Source organism: Dipodomys ordii, unplaced genomic scaffold, assembly GCF_000151885.1.
Source record: "Dipodomys ordii isolate 6190 unplaced genomic scaffold, Dord_2.0 Scaffold11, whole genome shotgun sequence".
Classification (NCBI taxonomy): Eukaryota; Metazoa; Chordata; class Mammalia; order Rodentia; family Heteromyidae; genus Dipodomys; species Dipodomys ordii.
Window position 1 is genome coordinate 10,714,653 of NW_012267227.1, and position 1,716 is coordinate 10,716,368.

At 40.2% G+C, this 1,716-nt stretch overlaps 1 protein-coding gene across 3 annotated transcripts in view; it reads right to left on the reverse strand.

Annotated features, from left to right (window-relative positions):
* Tmod3 (tropomodulin 3 (ubiquitous)) overlaps nucleotides 1-1,716 on the reverse strand; it is a 54,254-nt gene that overhangs the window by 16,657 nt on the left and 35,881 nt on the right. For all 3 annotated transcript variants that reach the window (XM_013010293.1, XM_013010291.1, XM_013010292.1), the window contains exon 5: nucleotides 221-343. In XM_013010293.1, coding sequence (XP_012865747.1) covers nucleotides 221-343 — 123 coding nt within the window. The remainder of the gene's footprint in view (nucleotides 1-220; nucleotides 344-1,716) is intronic.

The window sequence follows — 1,716 nt, forward strand, 5'->3', positions numbered from 1 at the left end:
AAAGAAAAAGAAAAACTTTCAAATATGGCAAAATGGGATGTCAATCATCTTAGTGTAAAAATTTCACTATGGAGAGTACTTGAAGAAACACTTTTGTGAGATTTAGAGTGACAAATACAAACCATGCCACGTAGTTACTGACTTACACCTGTATAACGTGCACAGACGGCATGCTCCTTCTCATCATACCCATGCACAAATTAATGTTTGTACGAGATACCTGCGAGGTCAGATAATTCTGTATCAGTAGCACTTGTCAAAGCTTCTTCTAATTCTGGATCGAGAGATACATTTTCTTCTGTCAAAGTCTGTACAGGCTTCTGTTTGGGGATAAATATTTTCCCTGTAAAATAAAATACATCGTTAATTCACTACTATTTGGACTAACTCATTACCATTTGACTCTTTTGACAAACACTTACTAAAAGGAATTGCAACTGAAACTGAAGGAAAGGTCAAGATTACCATACACAGAAATTCTGTTTCCACAGCAATGCTTTAGCTGTACAAATAAGACAGGAAAGTGAGCCAAGTAATGTTCCCAGAGATGCACCTTTGGGGGCTGAGGATGTAACCAAGGAGTACAGAACCTTCCTGACAAGCATGAACCCTTGAGTTTAAACACCACTACTGCATAATTAGTCAATTAGTAATTCAATTATACTAGCTACATTTCAAGAGCTCATAGACATGTGGTTCGATATCTGTGTTAATCAGTATGGCAGGTAGTAGGCAGATGTAGCAGGCAGATATGTTCGTTCTCCTAGTTTTGTGAAAACCATAGTTTAGATATGGAAATATCCTTCCCAAAGGGCTCATGGGTAAAAGGCTTGTGCCCCAGCTGGCAAATCTGATCATAAGTCAATCAGAAACCTTTCTGGTTGGCTATCTTCTTATTCACAAAATGCACTTGGCCAATCCAGCTGTTGTAGAGTAAAGCAGTTTCAATGACCTATTACACAGTGTGTCCCAAGTGCTAAGGGCACCCAGCCATAACTCACAATTCTATTGTATGTGCATATAGTAACACATCATGTTGTACACCATAAAAACAGTCTGACCAGGCACCAGTGACTTACATACTAGCGACTCAAGAGGCTGAGATCTGAGGATCGCAGTTCAAAGCCAGCCTGGCAAGAAAGTCCCTGTGAAATTCTTATCTCCAACAAACTACTCCAAAAAAAGCCAGAAGTGGCTCTGTGGCTCAAGTGGTAGAGCACTAGCCTTGAGCACAAAGAGGCTCAGGGACAGCACAGGCCCTGAGTTCAAACCCAACCAACAACAACAATAACAACAACAACAAAAAAAACCAGGTCTGGTAATGTGGCTTAGTGGTAGAGTGCTTGCCTAGCATGCATGAAGCCCTGGGTTCAATTCCTTAGTACCACATACACAGAAAAAGCCAGAAGTGGCTCTGTGGCTCAAGTGGTAGAGAGCTAGCCTTGAGCAAAAGGAAGCTCAGGGACAGCCCTCAGGCCCTGAGTTCAAGCCCTAGGACTGGCAATAAAAAAAACAAACAAAAAATCCATAGTCTGAACTTGCCAATTAAAAAAAAGCCATCAGAAGCAAAACCATACAAACTATCAAGTAGCTGCCCATATCTTACTAGAAGGATGGAAAGAATCTAAAGCATTATAAAAATCTAAGATGTTTATTTTTCTAATCCTCACCCACATATCTTAAGAGGCATTATTTGTATCTAATTTTTCACCATCC